The following is a 24,914-nucleotide window of genomic DNA, read 5'->3' on the forward strand; positions in this document are numbered from 1 at the left end:
TGTGGGGTGGAAGACTCTGGAAACATCTGTTAAGTTCATTTGTTCAAGAGTTTAATTGAGTTCTAGTATTTCATTCCTTATTTTTAGTCTAGTTGATCTATCTATTTGTGACAGTGGGGTGTTGAGGTCCCCCACTACAATTGTATTAGTGCATATATGACTTTTCATGTCCGTTAGTATTTGTTTTATGTAGTTGGGTGCACTAGTGTTTGGTGCATAGATATTTATGATTGTCATCTCTTCCTCTTGGATTCTTCCCTTTACAAGGATGTAGTGTCCTTCTTTGTCTTTCTTAATCAGTGTTGGTTTGAAATCTACTTGATCTGCAAAGAGGATAGCTACTCCTGCTTTTTTTCGGGTTCCCGTCACATGCAGTATTGTTTTCCACCCTTTAACTTTCAGTCTATGAGTTTCCTTTTGAATGAAGTGTGTTTCTTGTATGCAGCATATTGTTGGATTTTGCTTCTTGACCCATTCTGCCAGTCTATTTCTTTTGATTGGTGAATTGAGACCGTTAACATTGATGGTTATAACTGAAACGTATTGACTTGTCATTACCATGACTTTTTCTTTTTGTTGGATTCTCCCCCTTTACATTTAATTTCTTGTCATGTCAGATGGGTTCATTCTGCTTTGCTTCCTGGGGTTGTGATCCTCAGTGTCTGTTCCTAGGCTATTGTGTAAAATTCTTTGGAGTGCTGGCTTGTCATTCACGAAGTTCCTAAGGTGCTGTTTGTCATGAAAGTATCTTATTTCTCCATCCATTTTGAAAGATAGTTTTGCAGGGTACATCAATCTGGGTTGGAAGCTGTTTTCTTTTAGGGCTTGGAATATGTCGCTCCAAGCTCTTCTTGCCTTGATGGTTTGTGTTGAGAAGTCTGCTGTGATTCTGATGGGCTTTCCTTTGTATGTGATTTGTTTCTTTTCTCTCACTGCTTGGAGAACTTTGTTCTTCTGTTGTATTTCTGGAATCTTAACAATTATATGCCTATGTGTAGATTTTTTTTGATCAAGGCTATTTGGAGTCCTATATGCCTCACTTATCTGTATGTCAAGCTCTTTTCCCCTGCTTGGGAAGTTTTCTGCCATTATTTCTGTGAAGAGATTTTTTTATGTCATCTCCACTCTCTCCTGTTTCTTCATTGAGCCCAATCAGTCTTATGTTATTCTTTTTTGCATCATCTAGCAGCTGCTGGCTTGATTTCTCATGTTCCCTTATAATTTTGAAGCAATCTTTCTTTTCCTGGTCACTAATTGCAATCTTATCTTCTGTATCTGAAATTCTGTCCTCACATTGGCTCATTCTGCTGTGTAGACTTTCAATGGAGTTTTTCATGTCCTGGAAATCTATTTGCATCTGTTTTATGGATTCCATTTGTTTCTTATGTTGGGATTCCATCATGTTCCTCAGCTCCTCTCTAGATTTATTAATCATGTCTTGCACTAGGGGCACAATTTCTCCTGTTATCTGAGAAATTATTTCTGATTTCATTTTTTCCAGATCCCCTTTTGTTGCCAGTTCAGTGGGTCCAGGTGGTTGAGTATCAGAGTGTTCCATCTCATTTCCCTTTGGGGTTGCTGTAGGTGATCTGGAAGTCTGGTTTTGAGACTTATTTACATGTTTTCTCATTTCATCTGGGGTGGGGGTCTGTTAGTGCCTGCACAGATTACCTCCTCTGAGCTGGGTGAGGTGGGACAGGGGCGGGGAGCAGCGGTAGGGATGGTGACCCAAAAGCCCTTTCCTGTGGGCTGGGAGCAGCCAGAGGGATGGTGGCCGGGAAACCCCTTCCTTTGGACCAGGAGCAGTGGGATGGTGGCTCAGAAGCCCCTCCCTGTGGTCGGGGAGCAGTGGGAGGGATGGTGGCCCGGAAGCCCCTTCCTCTGGGCCAGGAACAGCGGGACAGAAGGTGGCCCCAAAGCCCTTTCCTCTGGGCTGGGAGCAGCAGGAGGGATGGTGACCGGGAAGCCCCTTCCTCTGGACCAGGAGGAGTGGGACGATGGCTCAGAAGCCCCTACCTCTGGGCCGGGAACAGTGGGACTCAGTACCTTGGTCTGGTGGTCTGGTTTCCTCTGCATCTTTGTAGTGTGGAATCAGGTGGCTGCCTGTCTGCAGCGGGGTGATTCGGCGTCTTCTGCGAGACTCAGGACCTCGGTAGGGTGTGCACAGACCCGCCTGTCTGCAGCGGGCTGATTCGGCACGTGTTCTGCGCGACTGGGGTCCTCGGTAGGGTGTGGGCAGACCTGCCCGTGATCTGTTCACATTTTGTATTGCTTTCTGACTTAATCTTGATAGGTTTCATGTTTCTAGGAATTTGTCCATTTCATCCAGATTATCCAGTTTGTTGGAGAACAGTTATTTATGGTACTCTCTTAAAATCCTGTTTCTTACTATAAAATTGGTAGTAATAGGCCCACTTTCAGTTGTGATTTTAATAATTTAAGTCTCCTCCCTTTTTTTCTTAGTTATCCAGCTAAAGTTTTGTTGGCTTGTTGATTTTTTTCCCTAAAAACCAATTTTTTAATTTCATTGATTTTTTTGTTGTTGTTTGTCTGTTCTCTTTCACTGATCTCTGCTTTTATCCTTATTATTTTCTTCCTTCTGCTAGCTTTGGGTTTAGTTTGTTCTTCTTTTTAGTTCTTTAGGTTGTAAAGCTAGTTGGGTAACTTGAGATCTTTCTTGTTTTTTATTGCAAATGTTTATAGTTATAAGCACCCCCCCCCCAACACCCCTTTGCTGCTGCCCACTTTAGGTCAGTATGACTGATCAGAAGACAGATCCCTGATATTTGTAGGACAAGGTCCCTTTTGCTCATCATGGCTCCCACCGGTTGTGTTGAGGTTTCTGTAGGAACACATGTATAGGCTGGGGCTGGGTAGCTACTTGCTAAGAGCTGAGATTGACTGCAGTTTACTGTCCTGTTCCTCTGAAAGTTGCAAGCCTCTATAGACCCGAGTTCCCCACATTAGACAGTCTACTAGTGCAGGGGGAGCAATTCCCAGTGCTTCTTACAATCCACCATCTCCCCTGAGATCTGTCTTTTTCAACTTTCCTCGGGCTCTTGGGCCATCTTCTCTTTCAGAAATTCTGGCTTTCAGAAATTCTGCCTTGAATTTTTTTTAGAAATTCTGGCTTTCAGAAATCCAGCTTTGCCTCTCGATGAGGCTGGCCCACAGGTCCATAGCCCAAGAGGACAGGTGGTACCACCAACTGTCTGTTCTCCTGATCCTTCCACCTTCTAAACAAATCTTACCCCTCAGTCTTGGGTCTCAAACAGTAATGACCCTCATTCTTCTGTCTTTTGAGAGAGAAAATTAGTACAAAAACAAATCAGAAAGCTAGCCAGTGGGCTGTGATTAGTAGACCTCAGCTTCTTGCAGTTAGAATTATATGTGGGTTTCCCATCAGCTTGTTAAATTTTTATGTGTGTTCCCCTCATCACTAAGAAGATTTTGTTACATGTGTTTTGAGGGGAGAGATGGGAGGGAATTGGGCAGCCAGGAAGGAAACATTTTGTCAGAGTCTTACAGATGTAGTTCTTCCCTCCCTGTTTTAGGTGTGAGTCATACCATCACCCCGCAGGGCAGGGTAGGGAATCTTTTCAGTGTATATAGTCTCAGGGAAGATTGCAAGATTTCTCTTCCTCTGGATGGAAGAGCATTGCCAGGATTCATCACCTGGGGCTGAATTTCAGCCCCACCTTTTTCTCCCTTGAGCTCCTTTGCACAGGGATGAACCAAATCTTCCATTGACCTGGTGTGTAGCACAGGGTATGGAGCTAAACAGATGGTCTTTACTATTCTCACCACACTTCTGTGAGGATATAGTGAGTTCAAGTATGTCCACCTCTTAGCACCATGACCAAAACATGCTAAGCCCTGTGTTTGTATTATGATTACTATTTGACTCATTGGGGTTTCGTTAGGACATAGTGTGTTTTAATGTCATATGGATAAGAACCCATTGGTAACTGTTATTCTCCTCTGAAAAATGAAGTGTCAACTAGTCCTCAAAGAAGTTTCTTTGACTCTCATAACCCATGGTTCTAACTGCTGGATTGCATTATTCATGTGCCATTTTGTGAGATTAATCCCCCACCAGGAGAAAAATGAAAATAAGCACAGAAGGAACCAAGGTTTATTTGGTATCTACTATTTGGGGGCTCTTTATATAGTAATCTAATTTGATCTTTGTAACAAGTGAAAAATTGAGGCTAAGAAATGTTGAATAATTCCCATAGGGTCACACATACCTAGTAAAAGGCAGTTCTGAGATCAGATTCATTTTATTTCTCTTTTCTTGCTTCTATTTCTCTTGGGGTTTATAAGGAGAACTTTGAATTGCTCTTACCTATTTCTCTATTTATGTAATTTTTTTTCTGGAGTATTTTACTCTCATCTGTGGCTCTGAGTAGAGAGAAAAAATTTAAAAAAAATTTTTTTTGGTACCGAGGATTGAACTCAGGACCTTGTGCTTGTGAGGCAGGCGTGGCACCACTGAGCCAAATCCCTGGCCCTGAGAGAAAAATTTAAACAAGACTATCTCTCCAATTTTTTTTTTTTTTTTTTTTCAGTACAGGGGATCAAACTCGGGTCCTTGCAGTTCTGCAGCAGGTGGCGAAACCACTGAGCTAAATCTCTGGCCCTATGTCTCCATTTTTAAGCAAATCTCTTTCTTACAGGTAGCAGTAGCTGATGTGCAGTTTGGTCCCATGAGATTTCATCAAGATCAACTTCAGGTACTAATGAACCATATGGCAGTCATCACTTACTGATTTTCTTTGAAAATATGTACATGGGAGAGGAGGCCTAATGTTATATATTTAAAACATTTAAGTCTTCTAAGATAATAGTATTACATCAGTGTTAAATTTCTTGAAACTTGATAGTAAGGGGTGTAGTTATATAAGAATGTCATTTTCTTAGAAATGCACATTGAGTTATTTGAAGGTAAGGACTTATCTGGAACATGCTCTAAGTTGGTTCATCAATAAAGAAAAAAACGTTTAATTGGTTGTGTATACACGTGTGTGTACAGAGAGAGAAAGCAAAGCAAAAGTGGCAAAATATTAACAACTGATGAGTCTAAAGGAAGTGTATCCAAGTGTTCATTGTCATCCACAACTTTTCTGTAGATTTAAAATTTTCCAAAATAAAAAGTTAAAAACATAGTCTTCTCTATATTGTTGAATCAATCCTATTAGAAAATATGTATTATTTGTCTAGTCCAAAGTATGAAAGAGAAAATACCTGATTGTACTCAGGAGGCCAAGGCAGGAGGATCATTGTGAGTTCAAGGCCAGCCTGGGCTACATAGCGAGTTCAAGGCCAGCCTGAATTTCATAGCGAGACCCTGTCTGAAAAAAAACCCAATTGAAATCCAACCACATTATTTGGGGCTTCCTGCACACAAATACACATTTACTATTACATTTTTTTTTTAAATATGCAAAGGGGGGCCAGGGATTTGGCTCAGTGGTTCCACCGCGTGCCTCACAAGCGCAAGGTCCTGAGTTCAATCCCTGGTACCAAAAAATGTGTATGTGTGTGTGTGTGTGTGTGTGTGTGTGTGTGTGTGTGTGTGTGAAAAGGGCTGACACAAGTGTATGCTTTTATGTCCTTGCATTTGTGGTGTGTGTGTGTGCGCTGTGAGTAAATTTAAAAGAAGTAAGCCTTGGGGAAGAAGGTTTCTGTCTACTTTGTGTTTGGTTTCCTAGGCTACTCCATCTCCGACCACTGTTGCTCCATTAGGGAGTTGGGCTTGAGAGGGTGGTGCAGAGGTGCTCCTGAGCTAGATTTGGCTGGATTGGGAAGAGGGCGCGATTCCAGACCTCCCCAGTCCAGACCAGGCCCTGGAACAGCCAGGCACTATCCTGGGCACCAGCGTGGACACTGCTTCCTGTACCTGGTATTGTATCTGGGCCACTTAACTGGAAGGCTTTGAAATGTAATGTTTTCGTCTATTTTAAATCTTCCCTTTTATAATCAAAGTGATTTTTTTAACTTGGAGGAATTTAATACTTGAATGAAAACATTTAAATATATAAACGATTATGTTTTCTAATAGTTTCACTGAAATACTAGCATTTGGCATCTCAGATACATGCAGTTAACTTTGTTTGCTAAAATACTTATTTGTATGTTTTAATTGATCCCATTTCAAGATAAAAAGCTTTAAGTCTGTCTTGAGTTTTGCCAATGGGTTTACTAGCAAAAGGAGTACATAGGAAAAAACCACTCATTTAGGGACCTGAGTGATAACGGCCCCAGGTTGTGTGAGGGAGAGGGATTTGAACAGACAAATTGTTATATTCACATCTGTGTCCTTGCCTTGAAATATTTGGGAACTTTCTGTAAGTGATTAAGAAATGATAGTTCTAACAACATTTTTTTAAAGAAAGTATTTGTGCTCTTTTGATTCAGGTACTTTTAGTATTTACCAAAGAAGATAACCAGTGTAATGGATTCTGCAGGGCATGCGAAAAAGCAGGGTTTAAGTGCACAGTCACCAAGGAGGCACAGGCTGTCCTTACCTGCTTCCTGGACAAACACCACGACATCATCATCATCGACCACAGGAATCCTGGACAGCTGGATGCAGAGGCACTGTGCAGGTGAGCTCAAGACTCGCGCTTAAATAGTCTCCTTGTCATTTGTGACAAGAAATGCAGCCTGCAAACACATTAAGTTGAATCCAGTCTCTTTCCCTATACTGTATGTAAATTAAGCAAGACATTAGAACTGTATTATTTCAAGGATTAATCTTTATTTCTTTTGTCTTGCTTTCTTTACTTTGTTTAAAAAAGTAGAAAACATGAATGAGAAACATTATGGATTAAGATCAAAGCCAGTATTTAATTAACTACAACTATAATCTGTGTTCTACTACAATAAGAATTATAATTTTCCAGATTGTTTTGAAAGTCATAATAAAAATTTCAAAATTGTCCTCTAATGTTAGATGAATGTACCTTATTTAGAAATATGTGCACAATATTAAAGAATTCTGGGTTGCAGACATAAATATAAAAAAAGTGTTTTTTAAAATTAAAGAACATTATTTGCTATTGATGTCTGTAAGGCAAAAAAATACCCATTTAATAAGGAAAGACAAATCATAACTTCAGTGGAATGTAAAATTTTATAAAAGTAATTTAAAGATATTTAAAATCAAGACTTTTAATAGAAAAGATTTAAGCCAAATATAACAAGAGTTAAAAATTAATGTGACAGATAACATCGTATCAAAGGATTGTACAGGGAATTTGGTGATTTCAGTATATGCTTGTTTCCTTGACGGTGAGAACCCCCATTTCTGGTAGTCAGACCAGGTTGCTTTCACCTCAGCATGATTGGCCTCCAGTAGAATTTCCTCTCTGGCCTTGATGTAGTCCCTGGAGCACTGCCTGTGTTCCTTGCCTGTTTCAGTCTAGTTGACTTTGCTGTAAGTCATTATCACCATAGCCAATAATTGTTTGATATGTCGTCTGGCCAGTCATCTAGCACATACACAGGGATACCCTGCCAAGAGAAATGGAGAGAACTCTGGCTGCGTGGAGGGAGACCCAGGTCCTAGCTCAGCTTTTCCTTGGACCAGCTACTTGGCTGTGGGTAACTCTTTGCCTTCTCTGGAAATGTTTTATCTTAGTTGTAAGCTTGAAACGCTTGCTTTCCAAGATCCTGTCTCTCTGTAACATTTAATGGATGTCACTCAGAGGAAGGGAAGAAAATAAGTTGGGTGATGTTTGAGTATGGATACAGCACCTTGGTGGAATGCTCAAGGCAGGGTATCTAAGGAGGGCCAGAGGGCTGCCAAGATAGACACAGTGAGAGGGTAGGAGGAGATGCTGAGGAGAGCTTGGCCTCTTTCCCAGTCTTGTCCAGACCTAAACCTAGCCACAGCTGGGTGCTGCACAATGGAAATTGATACTCATAAAGATGACTTTGCTATATCATTCTGTATTATGAAAGAAAAATGAAATTATATTTGTTATACTCCACTTTTTATTGTGCTAAACTATATATAATATAAAATTATGCTCCACTTTTTAAGAGAAGAAAATGTACTATCATTACACATTTTAGGAATATTCTAAACATATGGGAGCTGATGCACTTAAGGAATTGTTATTGAGCCTTGTACAAGAGAATTTTATAGACAAAAAGTAAATAAGCTTATAAGCTAGTGGAGTTGAAGTACTTAAATGAGAAAGTAATGTTACATAAAACTCACTCAAAAGCACACAAATACCCAGTTCCATAAGTATTAATCCATTCTCTCATGTAAGCGACTGTTTCATAGAATTGTAGAATAAAGAATGGGAGCTGGGCTGCTTGATGTTTGGCTCTAGAGAAGGATGGGGTGGCCCGGGGATTTAGCTCAGTGGTTTCGCCACCTGCTGCGCAAGCGCAAGGAGTTCAATCCCTGGTACCAAAAAAAAAAAGAGAGAGAGAAGAACGGGGTGTCTGGTGTGCATGTGCTCTGCCCTGGGGCCTGGGCCTCCCCAAAGGAAAGCTCTGAGTTTCACAAGTTCGCTGTCCAGACTTGAGATGCTAGAGCTGTCCGTTCCCCTCCCCAGAATGAATTGCTAACATTCAAGAATAGGATTTGTGTTCTATCAAGGTATCTTCTCTCTGCTGAATTGAGCACATCCTCACTGCCAACAGTGGCTCCTCACAGAGCAGGGTTTCATATTCCAGATCCACTGAGGTACCGTGTACCTCTGAAGCCCCTCTTCTAGTTGGTAGCTCTTAGCAGGATGGCTGCAGAACAGAAAAGCTCACACAGGTTTGGATGGACCAGTGAAGAGCAAGCAGAGCAGTGCTTCCTGTTCCCTGTGCTAGCGAGAGAGCAGACCTATACAAATGCAGTCCCTGATCACATTGCTTTCCTGATGGCCACAGTGCATCGCTAGCCAAGAATCTCAAGTCTTTCTTGCTACTGTGTTCTGCGAAATAATCTTCATCTTTTTTTGTGACTTGAGTGTGGGGTTTGGTGTCTTTGTGCCATTCATAGTGAGTCTTCCAGAGGCAAGAACAGGCCTGATTTAGTTTCCTAAGTCAGATTCGATTCTGGCCCTTACCTGATTTATCTTCCTTACGATCCTCCCTAGAAGATGCCTGGTTCTTCATGTAACCCCTGCAGATTCTTACTCCTCCATTGGGTTGCTCTCTGCCCTCAGACCTCCACGGCCCATGAGACCTCAGCCCTGACAATGTGCTGTCCTTCCCTTCAGCTCTTCTGGAGGGTTACCTATGGAGATACCTAGTCAACACTGCTGGGGATTGCAGCCAGGACCTTTGCACTGAGTTACATCTCCAGCCCTTTAAAAATTTTTTATTTTAGACAGGGTCTTGTTATGTTACTGAATTGCCCAGGCTGGACTCAAACTCACAATCATCCTGCCTCATCTTCCTAGAGTGTCTGTAGGCATGTGCCACCATACCTAGAAAAGGTTTTCCATCAGTTGCTGACCTGCCAGATGACTAGGATTCATCTGTCTCTTGCTGCTGAGAGCATGTGAAGCTCATCATACTCTTTGTGGATGCCTTACTGAAGGTCACGTATTCTGTCTGTCGTATTTCCAAATCCACCAGTTCAGGATCTCTGCTTTGTGCATCTCATTTCTGAGCACTGCATTTAGTACTAAGCTATATAGATGAGTAAGACAGGGTTCTTGCCTCTGAGAAACTAACTGTCTAGTTGGGGGGTATCTTTGTCTTGTGGTGCTGCAACAAAATACTAAAGACTAATTTCTTTTTTAACTGATACATGAAAGCACAAAAATTGTACATATTAGTTGGGTACCATGTATGTTAAATACATGCCTATAGTGCAAGTATTTAAATCAAGTTTAACATATTTATTGCCTCAAACATTTATCATTCTTTTATGGTGAGAATTTTCAAATCTTTTCTTATAGCACTTTGAAATGTACAGTACATTATTGTTATCTATAGTCACCATACTGTGCAGTAGTACACAGGGTGTCATGTGAGACTAGTAATTTATAGAGAACAGAAATTAATTTTCTCATACTTTTGGAGGCTGGGAAATCCAAGATCAAGGCACTGGCAGGTTCGGTCATTTGGGAAAGATGTATCCTCTGGAACGGTGGAAAGCTACATGAAGTCTCTCTTGTGAAGACTTTAATCCTAATTTCTAGGGAGGAGCCCTCGTGGCCTAAACACATTTTAAAGGCCCTACCTCTTTTGTTTTTGTTGTTGTTGTTGTTGTTTGGTTTTTTGGTACTGGGGATCGAACTCAGGACCTCAGTACTTTGCACTTGGGAAGCAGGCATGGTGCCACTGAGCTAAATTCCCGGCCCCTAAGGCCCCACCTCTTAATACTACCACATTGGCAACACCTAAATTTTAGAGGCTGCGTTGGTTACTGGGACAAAATTCCTGCAACCTGAGGAAAGGATTATTTTGGCTCAGTTTTCAGAGGGTTCAGTCCATGGTTGGCTGGCTTCAAGGCAGCTGGCATGGCAGAAGGGCCTGGTGGAGGACAGCTGCTCACCCCACAGCAACCAGGAAGCAGAGCTGGGGAAGGAATGCTGTGAAGAGGAAGGGACCAAGAACTAGATATTCACCCAAGGTCACGCCATGTGACCCACCCAGACACACCCAGAAGCATGATTTACCAATTGCCAGGTGACTCTTAATCATCACTGAGGACAAGCAGTGATTTCAGGACAGGCTGGTGAGTGCCCACAGAAGAGGTCTATACAGAGAGCTTTGAGTGCCCACTTGGTCAGTGAGGGCTTCACATAGGATGTGTGGAGTGAGCAGAAGCTTTGAAAGTAGAAGCAGCAGCAAGAGCAGGAATAGGCAGGGCTTCAGCTCCTCTACTCAGTCTTCATGGATGCTGGACAGGCAGGTGTGGAGTGTGGCACAGACATGAGCTGGATCACCAAGGCCTAGTGTGCTGTGTTCTTAACATGAGCCTCCCTGTGTGGCCTTTTTTTCCAGTGCTCTCCCAGCCCATCATCAGAAGTATTTGTAGTTGCTTGTTGTGAGTTGGGACTGGTGGTTGCCCTAAGTCTGTTTCTGTTCTTTCTGTAATAACAGAATTTCTGATTATTGTTGGGCATATATCCACCTAGAAGATATATTGCATTCCATAGCTTTTCTTGCAGGTCACCAGTGGACCTATACTTTCACTTTAGGTACCCTCACAGGGAGAATACATGCCCTGTTTCCTGCTGCCTGGCATGTAGGTGTGAAGCATCTATATCCATCTACTGTATCTTGGGCCAGGAGGAAGAACCCATGTACAGACAGCAGAGAAATACGAAGTGAATAAGGCCAGGCTCCTGGCGGTACAGAGTACCGTCCTATGGCAGCCTTGGCCCGTTTCCCTGTGCACATCATTCCTGTGTGAGACAGGTAGACATGTGGAAGCCATTCTTCTTTGGGGTTTTCTTCACGTGTAGCCATGTTGACCCCTGGCAGCACACCAAGCAGTGTGGTTTTTAGTGTGCTCATGTTGCTGTGGGGCTGTGCCCTGTCTCTCCTGACCTTCTTGAAGTCTGTCTTCCTAATGTCCAGATGTACATTTTGACTATGCCAAGTCAATTCTATTCCTAGTACTCATGATTCTAAAGCAAGGGTGTTATTTTTCAAACCAGGTTCCTGACATGGCCATTTTTTTTAAGCCACTTTTTGCTCTTAGGCATGAGAAAAAGTTAAGAGTATACTTCTGTCTTTTTACACAGCTTCAGAGCTTCCTTGAAGATTTTATCGCTCCACAAGCATGGTCTTCCCTTCTGCTGCCTTAATCACATGCCTCTTGTTCTCATATCTCCAGTTATGGGTCAGGCAACCAAAGCACCTGGTGAGATCTTCTGCCTGGTTGCCTACATGCCACTACAGCACTCAAGTATCTTTTTTTCTTCTAAAAAGCTGAGCACAGGCTTGAGGTGGCTAGCTGCATTCTTAAATCTCCCTTTCCTCACTTCAAATCTCAGTGATATGATGGAAACATAAACATCAGAACAGGCTCAGTGTCCCTAGAAGTCACGGAAATGCATTTGTGAGTCCATGTCCCTTATTCTCTGTTTGAGATTAGCGTCAGGATGAACATAGTCATCAGGAGTGCACTGGCCATGTCTGTGTGAGTGTCAGCCATGCCGGTGACCCTCCCAGGCCTGAGCCACCCTCCCTGACCCGTCTGCAGTAAGCTGAGCCTGGCTCTTCTCCAGGCAGAGACCAGTGTTGGACACCTGTTAGGAAGGACTCTTCAGTACAGCCAAACAATGCCTTAGGGTTGTTCCCCTCTGCAGAGGAGTACTGACTGGGCACTGGAAAGAACAAGAGTGTTAAAGAGAGGGGGAAAGAAGGAGAGACAAGCTAAGTGTCTGTGACAGGGACTGCTGGTTCCTGCAGCCACCTTTCTGTTCCTGAGCAACTAACTTCTGTAGGGCCCAAGGCTAGTCTGAACCAGTTGCTAGACTCAGCCTTGTCTCAGCCCGAGTGCCCTAAGCCAGGGACAGCAAAGAGCACCCCCTGCCCATTCATTTGCGTTTAGTCTCTGACTCCATTCCTACTGCAGTTTGTGGTCCAGTAGTCCAGACAGAGTTCATGAGGATCCATATGGTCTGCAAAGCCTCAAATATTTACTCTGGCCCTTCATAGGAAAAGCTTGCTAATACGATACATTTTCTTATGCATCTGAAATGGTTATGTTTTGTACCATTTAGGGGAGAATTGGGAAACAGTCAAGTTATTTTCTGTGTTCTGTGATTCCGAAGTGCTTCTGTTTCCTGAATTGTGTTCATGCTGCTATGCACAGCTGAAGTTATGTGATCACCCATCTGGTCTCTGTCCCATCCTGGATGTGTTCTCCGGAGGCCAGCACACTTGTCCTTTGACCGGGAAGTCTGGAAATGGGCCTCTGTGCCGAGTCCCTCTCCAGTGTGCATCCTCATCCTCTGTCTGGGGCTGAGTTCTTTCCTCTCTAGCAGCCTAGATCTTTTCCAGACAGCTCTGCTATCTTCCCCAGTGGAGGAAGACTCCAGGGCCATCACACCCTTCTTCCTTCTCCACCTCTGTATCATGTTTATGTCTGCCTCCTTGACCTTCCGGCTGTGTCTTTGTGTCCCGTGGTCTCTGAAGCTGCTTCTCCCAAAAGTTTGCAAACTCTCTCTGGTGGGGCAGGGTCTTCAGCTCTTCACCAGGCCTCCAGTCTTGATTTCCTTGAAGGGTTGACTCTGTTCTAACTGCTGACTTTAGCTTGCAGTTCCTGGTTTGGGGTTTGTGGTGGTTACTTTTGCCTCCATTTTCCCTAGGAACTCTTCATTTTTTGTGCTTCTGAGTATAAAGAGAGGAGCTGGCCCTTGAGCTCCTGACCCCACAGTCTGTGTAGCCATCAGCCTGTGGTCATACACACAGCCTTGCATCTCCCTTCAGCGGGAAAAGACAGAACTGTGGTCCTTTTCATGTAAACACCAAGTAGGGAGAGTTCTCCACTGAAAGCCACCTAGGTTAATGAAGACCAGAGCAAGGCGACAGCACATCAGTCATCTCAGGTAGCTGTGCACTCAGAATCTGTGCTCTCTGATTGCTAGTCACCTGGCCAGGAGTTTATTCCCAAAGAAAGAAAGATCAGTTACTAATGAAGGTGATCCAGCATGTAAAGGGATCTTCTCTTTACCCTGTATCCCCCCACATTAATTGTTCTACCAAAAGTGTTTAATGTATTTGTTTTTTAACCACTTAACAGTTTACCCCAGCATCACTTGGGCAGCGCATTTGTTATGTACTATCCCAAGTGTCACTTGGGCAGGTGTCATTTCAGCCAGTCAATTCTTGTTCACATATCTGTTCATTTATTTTATATCAACTATTTTTGCATACTTTTTTGTTTAGAATGTTGTATTCACCTTTGATGTTTGTTTCTAGTGAAATCTGGTTATTTTCTTTTACTAATTTATTTTTATTTGTGAAAAATAACCTGCAATTTTGTGCTACAATCTATAAAAACTTTATTATAAGTACATTAGATACAATTTTTATACTTTTCTGGAACTGACTGATATTCTTTTACATTATAAAACAGACACATTTAGGACACTGAAACTGAATAGGAAGGAAGTGCCAAAAGATCTGCAAAAGAAAAAACTGAAAATGGGAGAAATGTTAGCATATCAGAGAGAAAAAGTCTGTGTTATAAAATGGAGAGACAAAAAAGATGTCTCCTTATTTCAAATATTCATGATACAGAAATGATAGATCTTGAAAGAAGAAATGAAACTTTAAAAATTCCAGTAGTGGTCAATGATTATAATAATCCTATGAGTGGTGTTGACAGAGTTGACTAACATCTAACAAGCTATCCTGTAATCAAAAAGTGAAGAAAAAATATTATTATGAAATATTTATACACCTTCTGGACCAAACAATATGGAACTTGTTTGTTATTTTTCCAAAACTGTGGAGGTAATTAATTGACAATTCAGATTAGATCTGGTAAACCAAATAATTGAAAAATATGGGACAGTGAAACACCAACCAAGACATCCATTATAGACGTCTTCACCATCACATTTAGTGGGTAGACATTTTATTGAAATTAGACCAGCCACAGGAAAAAAGGAAAGGTCAACATGACAATGTAAAGTGATTGCTTAAACAAAGACAGTAATGCAAAAAGAATTTGGAAAGAGAACAGATACTACTCTCCCGATTATACCATTGTGTTATATGAATGTTTTAAGATACACCATACACAGAAATATTATTGAATTTGATAAGAGTGTCATTTTGTTTCCATTATCTTATAAAAATTAGCAATTTTTGGTCATCCTGTATTTAAATAATTGGGCTGATAAATGGTTAAAAATTATTTTTATTAAAATTTCTTTGTTTTTCTAAGGTCCATCAGATCATCAAAACTCTCAGAAAATACAGTTATTGTTGGTGTAGTACGCAGGTAAACTGCCATGGTGGGGCCTTGTTTCTTGTGTTTTTGATGTTGAGATGCAGGTGTTAGTGCAATGCTTGCTCCTAACAGGGCTGGATTAGGGCCTGCCTGCTGTGACTCCCCTTCAAAGGGAGTCCCTTTTAAGTTTGGCCTATTCTTTTTTTGGAGGGATACTGGGGATCGAACTCAGGACCTTGTGTTTGCGAGGCAGGCACGGTGCCACTGAGCCAAATCCCCAGCCCATTTGGCCTGTTCTTTATTGTTGGATTTTCGTTTTGCTTCTCCAGTTAACTTCACAGAGGGAATTGCACTTCCTGATATAACCTGCTGTTCACTGTAGGAGCAGAGAGGCCATGAGAGAATGCCTTTCCTAAAAGTGGGAGCTTCCAGGGGAATTGTCCTAGGTCCTCGAACTCCAGATACCTCTGAGGGTTTGAATTGTACATGAGTGGAGAGAATGTTTTCCCTAAGTTAGAGTATGGAAAAAAGGGAAATATATAGGAGGAAGGCAAGTGTTCAAATAAATCTTACTTAGTTTACGTGTTTTTTATAGATAGAAGAAATATTTCTGTGTCCTTTAATTTTTTCCCCCAGAGCTGTGGGAGAGAAAGGATTTTTTTTGTTTTTGAGATGAGGTCTTCCTATGTTGTCCAGGCTGGGCTCAAACTCATGATCCTCTCCCCCACCCTGCTGCCCCAGACCTTGCCCAGTGCTGGGATTATAGACCTGCCACCATATCCAGTTGGATCTTTTTTTAAAAAAAAAAAATAAACGAAGTAGGAAAAATACAGGAGAATTTAATTTTGTTTAAAATTTTTACATATTAAATAGATATATGGACATGCCTCTATTCCAGCTGTTAACGTAATCTGTATCTTGATAATTATAATACCCAGGTACAGTGACATGTACCAGTAGTCCCAGAACTCAGGAGGCTGAGGCAGGAGAATAACTCACACCTGAGAGTTTGAGACCAGCCTGGGCAACATAGTGAAACTCCATCTAAAAAACAGTGTTTTAATAATATATTTCAAAAAAACTAATGAAATCAAAGGAGAAAGAGATTTTGAACTTTATATTCACATATTAGCCTCGTTTATCTAAAAGTACTCATTATATAATAATTAAAAGTATGAGGTAAACTAGTGACCATGTAAGAGATGAGATGTCATTGACAAAACCTGTGCCTGACTCTTGCTGTGTTCTTTTGAAGGGTGGACAAAGAAGAGTTGTCTGTGATGCCTTTCATTGCTGCTGGCTTTACGAGGGTAAGTACCTGCTTCTTGGCTGCACAACTATACCTGAATATGGGAAATTATTTTATTTTAGGTCTGTGTCTAGCAGGTTTCGAATTTGGGAAAAAAATTATTTCCTTGTTCTGTGTTACAGTGTGGTTTAACTTTATAACCTGATGATCTAATTGTTGACACTTAACTTTCTTAATCTTTTAAAACTATGCCTGCTAAAGTCATCTAAGCAAAATAAACTCTTAATGGTATACTCATTAAAAATTCTATCATAGAATGTGCTGGGTTTGGGGGGGGTTGTTTGTTTGTTTTTGTTTTTTTGAGACAGATTCTCTCTGTGTAGTTCAGGCTAGCATTGCACGTACTATGTAGTCCAGGCTGGCTTTGAACTCATGGCGATCATCCTGCCTCAGCCTCCTGAGTGCTGGGATTACAGGCATGTGCCACCATGCCCTGCTAGAATGTGGTGTTTTAATGCTTACCTGTACATGGCAATTTTTCAAAGCCAGTTCAAGAATTCTAGAAACAAGGCAACCTGAACATGGCTCCCTGTTCTCCATCCCCAGCTCCAGTCTTGATTTCTCCTAGGCCAAGTGCCTGCTGAGGCCTTTGGTCAGCTGATTAGAAGTGAGGCCTGGGGGCCATGAGAGAGAGACAAGGAAGGCTGAACCTCAGCCCGCCCACAGTTTCAGCAGTGGGGTGGTCCAGAAAGCCCTGACTTGAAAGCGGGCTGCATGGAAGGTGCTCCTGGGCACCTGCAGAGTGGATGAATCCTCCCAGAGGAGGACCCCTTAGTCTTAAGCCTCAGAGGTTGCAAATTGAATTTTGATAAATGAAAATGTAGCAACTGAAAATTAGAAGCTTACACAATAAGTGAGAAGAAACAATCTAGCATGTATCACAGATATACAATCACAGGAAATAAATTAGAGCAGCTAAGAAATATGGAGCATAGAGAGTGATGGCTTAGTGTATATATGACTTGAGTTCCAGAAGAGGAGAAAGAATGGGACAGAGGAAAAATCTGAAGAGTACATGGCTGAGAATTTTCCAGCACTGATGAAAGAATAATCACAGATTCAAAAATTCCAGCAAACCCAAAGTAGAGTAAATTAAAGAAGAGGTTACATCATGGTGAAGGTGCAAAATCAGACAGACAAAAAGCTAAAACAACCAGAGAGAAATCTTAAAATCAACCAGAGAACAAAGGTTACTTTTGGAAGAGTGACACAGTAATGACCAGCTTCTCAGCACTAGCAATGTGACTGAAGAAAATAATTGCCAGTCTAGAATGTTATACCCAACATAAATATTGTAAAATGAGGATGAAATAAAGAATTGCAGAAAAATGAAAACTGAGTTCATAGTTAGCAGGTCTTTGTAAGGAAATTCTGAAGGATGCAGTTCATCCAGAGGAGGGTGAAAGGTCTGCCTGCCCTGTGCCTGCCCCCCACCCTGTCTTCTTCCCCACCTCTCCCTCCCTTCCCGCAATGCATGTGTACGTGTGTTTAATTCAGTGTGTCTGTTTATGTATAACACTATTCCCAAAAGGACAGACATGGACTGGGACATACAATGCTTTCCTAATAGAGAAGTTGTACCCAAAGGGAGATGTTAATACTAGCATACTCAGTATGACAGTTGTATAGTTGTAACAACCCAAGTGTTGGCAAGGTGTGTGGGTAGGAGGTGGGGTGGACACATTCTCAGAGGCTTATCTAGGAGACATGGCAGGAGGGCAGGCAGCAGAAATATTCTGAGGGTTTCATCTCTGGGAAAGGTGCAGGATAGAGCTTCGCTCTATGGGATATACTGTTTTCTGGGGATAATTAATATCTTGTTGGAAAATAATAGTAAAAACATCGCTGCTTTTGAGATTATTGAAAAGAAAGGTAGTCACTAATAGAACAGAAAAGTTTATTAATAATTTCCAAATTAGTAAAGGAGGACATGGAATTTTCAGCAACTTGATCACACTGGCAAACACAAGAAGAAACAACAGTGTTCCATTGGTCATCAACACAAAATGAGATAGAAAGAATAGCAAATGCACATGAGTGGGCTGGAGTCTTCCATCAAAGATAGGCTGTTAGATTGAGTTACAAAACACAATTCTCTGATATGTATAAGACATTTAAAGTGATAAAAGGAGCTTAATAGTAAATGATCAACAAGGTAGCAAGTGAAAGCACACAGAAGTAATGATGTTAATATCAGATAATATAGAACTTAAGATTTTATGCACACACAATTTTATTTATTTATTTTTTTGAGATGGTCTTACTAGGTAGTCTAAGCTGGCCTTGAACTCATGTATAGCTCAGGCGGGCCTCGAACTTGCGCCAATCCTCCTGCCTCAGGCTCCCAAATGCTGGGATTATAGGCCTGCGCCACTACACCCAGTGATGCACAATGTTATTTTATTTTATTTTATTTTATTTTTGGGGGTACCAGAGATCAAACTTGGGATCTTGCGCTTGTGAGGCAGGCAGTAGAACCACTGAGCTAAATCCCTGGCCCCACAATTTTATATAAAATGTACACGTTAGGTTATTATCACATAGTTTCATGGCTGTTTTCTCGCCCTTGTTTGACAGTCTCCACGATATACACACATTCTTAGCACCTGTCTTCATCCCCTGAGCGCCACAATCCCTGTTAAATTGTTTGAAAACAATCTAGTGAGCCAGCAGAAAAGTGATGGCTGCTTTAAACTCAAAGTCCTGGCTTGGAAGGTGTTGGCTGCCTGTTCCCTGTGGGTCTTGAGATCGTCCCATGGAAGCTGCTTAAGAAAGCGTTCACACAAAGAAAGAAGCTTTCCCAGGTGACCAGACATCTTTATATTATGTCATTACTCAGAGGTTGCAAAACTGGCTTTTGCTTTAAACAAGGATCTCAGAATAGTCCATTTTCTAGTGAAATTTAGGAGATCGATTATTCCCCCTGCCTTGAGGGGGTTATATGCTTACCTGCAGCTACCCAAAGTTACTAAACTTTGTATGTATTTGAGGATCCATGGAAAGCTGGTGGATGCAGTGTTGGAAATTCTTAGGTTTGGAAAGTACTGTGTTTGAAATTCTGTGTTTTTCAGGTGGTTTTGTGGGGTTTTTTTGGTACCGGAGATCGAACTCAGGACCTTGCACTTTTGAGGCAGGCAGTGGAACCAGCGAGCTAAATCCCCGGCTCTTGTGTTTGAAATTCTGTATAAGGAAATCAGCAGAGTTGGATAGACTAGAAAGAGCATCCTGGTGGAAGGTCAAGTAAACCATGGTCCTCATATTTTCTTAGCATGGAGCTAACTTGAAAATTCATAAGTAACTGACACACCCTTCCTGCCCTCTTGCCCATTCCACTGACCAAGGTGTCTTCTAAAGCCTTAATGGGAACCACTGTTAGGACAAGTACTGCTGAGAACACTCCATGCAGAAGCACAAAAGCATCACAGTATCACTTTCAAAGTACTGACTGAGGGGATGGGAGGTTGAATCAGGCTCCTCATTTTGTAAGTAAGTAACCCAATGTGGTGGCCAGACGTCAGAGACCCCAAGGGCTAATCTTCTCATCCAGAGTCCCTGACCAGCATGTAACAAAAGGAGGCTCAGGTTGCTGAGCACAGCTAGACCTAGTTGGAAGGGAGTCTCCCAGTTTCTCAGTGCAGCCTGCTTCCTGCCTCAGCTGGACTGGGCGTTTGACTGAGCTGACTGAAATCTCTCTTGGGATGGGGTTTGTGTCCCTGTTCTGAGTGAGCATTAGCATTACGTGAGGGCATCCCTGGAGAATCTGCTTCAGTCTGCCTGGGGAGGATGGGCAGGAGCCTGCCCTTGGGTATGTTTTTAATCGCATTGGGAGTAATTCTATATGCAGTCAAGAGTAGAGGGCCACTGGGTGAGGCTCCCAAGGAGGGACGCAGGTCCTAGCTGTGGTCTGACATGCCTTGTGGAAAGTGAGTTGAGTCTGCCCAGGAGGTCTGCGGGATTTGTGGGGCGGGGCTGGGGAGAGACTAACTCTGCTTAACCAGAGGGGATAGTGACCTGCTTCTCTACCCCGTAGGGTGCTTGGACAGAAAAACTTGTAGAGGGGCAGTAGAGATGAGCTGTTTAGACACAGAGCAAAGCAGAGATGAAGGGGAGGGAATGGACAGTGGGAGCAAAGATGCCACCAAAGGATGGCCACATATGCTGTTTGTTACCTTTATTTCTACCTTTGGGGCAAAAAGTTTTGGTGGATCTGTAACATTCATACCCAGTGAAAAATGTGTCCATGTGGGAGGTCATCTGTTGAAGTGGATAAACATACACGTGTCCCCCCTCCCCAGCCGCAAGAAGTCACCTGCTGAGCAGCTGGAGCCCTCTGCCCATCTCAAGGCCTTAGCCCTCATCTGCTAGAGTAGAACAAGCACTATGTGTCAGTTCCTCCCTTACGCCCACACGGTCAGCAATGTACCCATTGCCCATGGAGATGGGCAGCATTCTGGGGAATTCTCATGAGGTCCTCGCTCATGTGGGCAGCGGGTCCAGCACCTTCCATGATATCAGTCATAGAGGCTGGAAAGCATGTTGCCTTTGCCAGACAGCTGGGAAGAAGGCCTGGGAACTATTATGCCCACAGCCAGCTGGCCTAGCCTCCTCTCCTGAGATGGCACTAGCTGTCCTTCACATCTGTGCCGTAGTGTAGGCCAACTGCTTCTCCCATCATCTCTGTATCCTGATGGTGCTCTGCCACAGGAAGGAGCAGTATGATTTCCCTTGTTTTACAGATGAGGAGGCAAGGTCGGGGAGTGTGAAGTGCCTCATTTAGAGTCATGCAGCTTTTAAGGCATGATCCTGGAGCTGGATTTTTGGGTTGCTTAACACCCAGGCAAGACCCTGATCACCGCCCAACACAGGGAACACCTGCCTTCACCATGGCAGTGGAGGGAGCTGCTTGTGGAGCCCCAAGCCCCCAGTTGTCTGGCTGGGGCTATTAGGAAGTAGCCTGCAGAGGACCCTCCTCTTTAGCTCTAGCTTCCTCCTCAATGAGGTAGAGTATTATCCATTTGTTATGCAGGTGAAAAGAAGAGCTTGTCACAGAAAAAGGATGAGTAAATGTTCTGAGTACTTTTACATCTAAATAAAGCTGCTGTTGTCCACTGTATCCACAGGCTTTGCATCAGAAGATTCCACCAACTACACATCAAGGATACTGGAGGGAAAAATCACATCAGTACTGAACATGTACAGACATTTTCTTATCATTATTCTCTAAACAATACAGTGTAACAGTTTAAATAGTATCAGGCCGGGGATTTAGCTCAGTGGTACAGCTGCCTGCCTTGCAAGTGCAAGGTCCCAAGTTCAATCCCCGGTACTGAAAAAAAAAAAAGTTTAAATAGCATCTACATTGTACTGGGCACTGTAAGTATTGTTGAGATGATGTGAGTTAAAGTACATAGGAGGATGGTGTAGGTTGTATGTAAAATGCCATTTTTATAAGAGATTTGAGCATCTGGATCTTCATATGCTGGGGTCATGGAGTCCTGGATCCAGTATCCTGTAGAACCCAAGGAATGACTCATGTTACAGGAACAGTGACTTCTAGGATATCATCATGTAATACTTCACTTGATGGTAGAATGGGTCCATCTTCTCAGAACTGTGTAATTTGTTGTGGGATGTTTCCGTTGTGTGACAGTTTTTATGCAAAACACTTAACGTCCACCACAGTAAGAGACACTAGGCAAATGCATGGCTTGTGCTGGCACCTTGCTATGGGAATCATGAGCCGGCCACTTTGGAGGGTGATGCAGGACAGTGTTGTCAGGCTAAAAGTTCCCTCTCAGCTTCAGGTCAGGTAGACAGGCAAGAGTAGTTCTGCACACCATGAGTTTGCCTAACTGTAAAGAGGACAAAATATTGTTCCTGAGTTTACTCTGAAAGCTTAATACAACTACATCTCTGGTTAATAAATTTCCTCCTCTACATTTTCTAGCCTCTGCTTTATCAGTGACATGCAGGTATCCAAAATCCTCTTCAGATACTGAAAGAAAACCTTGTTTTCTAAAAAGCTAATTTGGTGTCTGTAAGTTACATCTCTCATCTCCTGTTTGTTATTAATGATAATAAAGTATTTTTTAGATTTCAGTTGTCAAACAAGAAATTTATTTAGAAGAATTATTTTTAACTGGCATACATAATTATTCAAAGATGCCCCTTTGTTTACTCACAAAATTCCCCTTTTTATTTATAGAGGTATATAGAAAACCCCAGCATCATGGCCTGTTACAATGAACTGCTCCAGCTGGAGTTCGGAGAGGTGCGATCACAACTGAAACTCAGGTAACTCCCCCCTTGTAGAACACCTTTGGGCCACGCAGGGCCGTGCTGCAGGAGGGACCTTCTTGGCTATAACTGACCCCCCAGATAGGTTGGGACAGGTGGTGCGGTGGCCGCTCCTCAGACAGACTTTCGGGGTCTGTCTGTCTGTCTAATAAGGGTCACATTAATGATTGGAGAATCACATTTAAACACGAGTCCCTATAGTAATAGTAAATCAAACTGTACATACTGGATTTTCTGTTTGGTGTTCTAAGAAAAAAAATATTTTAAATATATACATATACTCAGTGTATTGTTATCTCTGGAAGGTGATTGTTTTCTTCTCCATATTAAATATTTTATAATTTGTTCAAGATAAAAAGAGTCCCTCCCCCTCAGTGAAATGAGTTCTTTGTAGAGTAGGAACAGCAGTAAAATAATGTCAGGTTGACAGAAGGAAAATAAAATCAGCACTTCCCTGTCATTCTAGCTTTCTTCTTTGGGTGTCCTACTGTTTGACATTTCCTTTACCAGTGATCAAAGAGCAAATTGGGTCATTCTTTTTGTATATGCCAAAGGCGCAGAAATGGGGAGTAGTAGGGGGTCCCACGTGGGAAAGAAAAGTACCTCATAGACAGAATGAAGATGAATGAGAAATAGGCACAGCGTGAGTGAGGGAAGAAGTGCTGCTGAGCAGAATGGTTAAAGGCTGGTGTGGTATACAGAAGAGCTTTTGTTCCCAGGTTTTCGGGGAAACTTGCAGTAGACCATGGCCCCTGGCTGGCCTGGTCACAGCACCTCCACAGGGACTTCAGCTGTCCCACTCTCTCAGAAGAGAGAAGGATAAATTTTGGAGCAGGAGGTGATGCTAGAGTTTATTTAATCCAATCAAGATACAGAAAGCAAGAGGCTGGGGATTTAGGTCAGTGGTTCCACTGCCTGCCTCGAAAGCGCAAGGTCCTGAGTTTGATCCCCGGTACCAAAAAAAAAAACAGAAAACGAAACTCACAGAGGTTAACTGACTCACGTCTAAGATCTCACAAACAGCAAATGGCGAAGCTGGTCCTTCAGGTTGTAACTCATATTTCAAAACTGCTGCTGTCATTGTCTTTTCTCACTGGCCTCCAACCTTGCTTCCTGAATACTCAGCTTAGTGAACATAGCATCCTCGGTCTCCTTCATACACCCCCAAATCCCATTCCTCACCATCCTGTTGCTCTTTCCTCCTGAGTGTCTCTGGGGTCTGTCCACTTTTCTTCATTATCACTGCTACTCTGTTAGTGTAATCTTTTACCTGGATTATTGATTGAATCTCTCAGTCAGTCTCCCTATATCTAGTCCTGACTTTCTCCTGTCCATTTCCCACATTAAAGTAACAGATAACTCTGTTTCTATCCTGCAATTTTCCATAGCCTTAAGAATGAAACCCAGACTCCAGAATGTGGCCCCAGGCTCTCCAGGCCCTTCCACTGCCTCCCTCTCTGTCCTCATCTCCCCTCTGCCCTGCTCCAGCTCACAGCAAAATGGAGATGTTCATTACAGACAGAGAAGAATACGAAGGAAAGGCAATGTGGGGCTTGAGACTTCTGAAAATCCATAACAAGTAACTTTGTGCTACTGCTGAATCAGTAAAGCAGAATATAAAGTCTAGAAATAGATTTGAGTATATTTAAGGATTTAGCACATGATCAACATGGCTTTTAAATCAACATAGGAAAGGGTAGACTTTTTAGTCAATGGGATTGTGATAACTGGTTAACTCATTGGTAAGAAAATTAAATTAATCCTGATCTCACCCCTTATCCTGAAATAAACTCTAATGAATTAAAGACTTATGTGGAAAAAAGTAGTTCCACATCAGGGGTGAAAAATATAAGTGGATATATGTAATTGAATAAAGTCTTTCAAAGCTTAGCATGATATAAAAAGCAAGATTCCATAGAAGAAGAGAATCAGATCAGACAACAAAAATATTAAGCTTGTTGATAGTTTTTTTAAAAGACCAAAACCTGGAATAATCTCAAAATTTTAGACAAATGACAGAGAAATACATCATATATTTGTAGCACATAGAACAGGCATCAGGTTAATATCCCAAAAAGGGAGCTTTGGTGAATCAATAAGAAACAACAACACTTCAGAAGGAAAAAACTAAAGGACATGTACCAGCAATTTATAAGAGACATTAGTAATCATTATATATGAAGAGATGTTCAGCCATACTTAATAATCAAAGAAATAAATGCAAATTTAAACAATATTATACTCTTTACGTACCAAAATCTGCAAAAGTTAAAAAAAAAAAAAGATAAATCCCAGGAAGGCATCTTAGAGATCATCTCCTCCTTATGTCAGAGATAGGAAACTTCTCTCGTTTTGTTTTTTTTTAATAACAGCTTTATTCAGATATAAATCAAAGAAGCTACTATTTATTGGCTGAGCTCTTTCATC

At 42.0% G+C, this 24,914-nt stretch overlaps 1 protein-coding gene across 3 annotated transcripts in view; it reads left to right on the forward strand.

Annotated features, from left to right (window-relative positions):
- The window catches only part of Pde8a (phosphodiesterase 8A), a 173,297-nt gene that overhangs the window by 85,534 nt on the left and 62,849 nt on the right, over positions 1-24,914 (forward strand). For all 3 annotated transcript variants that reach the window (XM_004852844.4, XM_004852843.4, XM_013075103.3), the window contains exons 2-6: positions 4,680-4,736; positions 6,421-6,611; positions 14,876-14,932; positions 16,137-16,191; positions 22,396-22,484. In XM_004852844.4, the coding sequence (XP_004852901.1) occupies positions 4,680-4,736; positions 6,421-6,611; positions 14,876-14,932; positions 16,137-16,191; positions 22,396-22,484 (449 nt within the window). The remainder of the gene's footprint in view (positions 1-4,679; positions 4,737-6,420; positions 6,612-14,875; positions 14,933-16,136; positions 16,192-22,395; positions 22,485-24,914) is intronic.

This window comes from Heterocephalus glaber, unplaced genomic scaffold (genome assembly GCF_053883595.1).
Source record: "Heterocephalus glaber isolate CG9 unplaced genomic scaffold, H.glaber_assembly_v1.0 deba00001531, whole genome shotgun sequence".
Classification (NCBI taxonomy): Eukaryota; Metazoa; Chordata; class Mammalia; order Rodentia; family Bathyergidae; genus Heterocephalus; species Heterocephalus glaber.